The 2,047-nt window shown below is 45.0% G+C and overlaps 1 protein-coding gene across 1 annotated transcript; it reads left to right on the plus strand.

The window, feature by feature from the left end:
• Window positions 1-686: 686 nt before the first annotated feature.
• Window positions 687-1,317, plus strand: LOC131249831 (mannose-specific lectin-like). Its single transcript, XM_058250581.1, has one exon. The coding sequence runs from the start codon at window positions 771-773 to the stop codon at window positions 1,185-1,187; it is 417 nt and encodes a 138-aa protein (XP_058106564.1). The 5' UTR covers window positions 687-770; the 3' UTR covers window positions 1,188-1,317.
• Window positions 1,318-2,047: the final 730 nt, after the last annotated feature.

Raw genomic sequence — 2,047 nt, forward strand, 5'->3', positions numbered from 1 at the left:
TCTACGTGTCCAAAATTCAGGTCGATTCAAAACTCAGGTGGGCCACACCACAGGGAACAGTTGAGATAGGGAAAGCCCAGCATTGAAAAAGCCTTCCACATCATGTTTTTATCTACCATCAAACCCATTCAGCTAAACCAGTTTGAATAGACATCCCCAACATTAGGCCATTCCAAAACTGAGGTGAGCCAACCACATGATTGGAGAGGTTCTGGGCATGATTTTTCGTGGTGTGGTCAATCTGAGCTTGTATGGGCCTGATTTTTGGGTGCCAATTGGAACACGAGAGTGCGCACATGATGGACTGATCGATTGTCAAGCACACATTACGGTGGGCCCACACACCGTGATATGGGTTAACCTTAACCTACAATGCTTTGCAGTGGTTCCGGAAAATATAAAACGGTCAACGGATAATACACTAGGAATAATATCATCCGCGTAACTTTTTCACGTGCCCATTTTTGGTTAATTGCTTTCTCACCAAGATCGTTGACTACTCACCACGGCCTTTTATACATCCACTAATAATTAAAAGATAGACGACTACAGGCCGTTGAAAACGCGACACAATATAAAATAATAAATGGAAAAACAAAAAACAAAAAACCAAAGGCAAATGCGAATGCAAATGCAAATTTGAAAATTCCCACAGCCAAGCATACTTATATAAGGACCCTGCACTCCATCTTCCTCATTCCATTCCCATTCCTTCATTTGGGTCTTCTTCTTTAAATTTTTGTGCTTGTTTACCTCACCGAAAAGGAGCCATGGCACACGCATTTCAGGCTACACAGACTCTTGCCATTCTCCTTCTATTTCTTTTAAGCAACGCAGTCGCCGAGGAATTGCTCTTCAGTGGTGAGGGCCTCAACACAGGAGAGTTCCTCGAAAACGGGCCCTACCGGTTTATAATGCAGAATGATTGCAACCTGGTGTTGTACGTGAATCGCACGAGGGCGCTTTGGTCTTCCAGGACGAATGGAAGGGGAACGACGTGCCGCGCCACGCTGCAGAACAATGGCAACCTCGTCGTGTTGTCTGGGACAGATGTCGTGTGGACCAGCAACACGGCCCGTGGGTCGAACAATTACCGTCTCATCGTTCAAGGGGATGGGAATGTTGTGATCTATGGCGCAGCTCTGTGGGCCACCAACACTGTACAGAGCAATAGACGGTTGCTTTGAGGATTTGCAAGTGAGTCTTGTGTGATGGATGCAACATACAAGGAGGCATGTTGTTGCATCAGATTTATGTGTTAAATAACTTTAATTAAAGATCATCTCATTCTAGTGAGAGATTATGGTGTTTTTTCAATGGCCAATGGTCGCAAGAAATAAAATCAATCCAAGCTTGCTATCTCTCTCTCTCTCTCCATAAGTCTGGTCAGCTGGTGTGGACTTATTTATTTATTTATTTTCACACACGCACCCAACACACATCCACCCATGCGTAGTGGGATTTCGCCACCTATGGGTATCGAACCCAAGACCTCGTGTTGAAACTCCTCAGAGTCTACCACTGCGGTAAGGACTAGAACCTCAGCTGGTGTTGACTTCACGTCAATGCCATAATTTGCACTTATCAGGATCATGCGATGGATGTGTATTTTTCAGTCCGCATAATCCTCATTGTTTCATGTGTTGAGGTCCACTTGAGATTTCCATCTACCTCAGTTTTGGGCTCGTGCCTTAAAATGAGCTGGAAAAACGAATGGACAGCGTGGATAACATACATAAACCATGTTGGAGCCCACTGAGCTTTTACACAAGCTAGCTGGTTGTTGGGATGGCTCATGTACTGCTTTAAGCTTAAGCGGAAAAAAATAATAATAATGAAATCTCTGGTCTGATGATGCCCAAAAATTCACTCGACTGGATGGCCGGCCATAGATGTACCGGAACAGGATCGGACCCATCCATAACAAGGGTGCACTTCGATGGTTTGAGCGTTGGGATGCCCTTGGCACTGAACATGTTGGGCCTTAACATGCATGGCATATCCAAGACGCGTGCTAGATGGAGCTCCTGTGCAGATTCTCTATATA

Source organism: Magnolia sinica, chromosome 6, assembly GCF_029962835.1.
Source record: "Magnolia sinica isolate HGM2019 chromosome 6, MsV1, whole genome shotgun sequence".
Classification (NCBI taxonomy): Eukaryota; Viridiplantae; Streptophyta; class Magnoliopsida; order Magnoliales; family Magnoliaceae; genus Magnolia; species Magnolia sinica.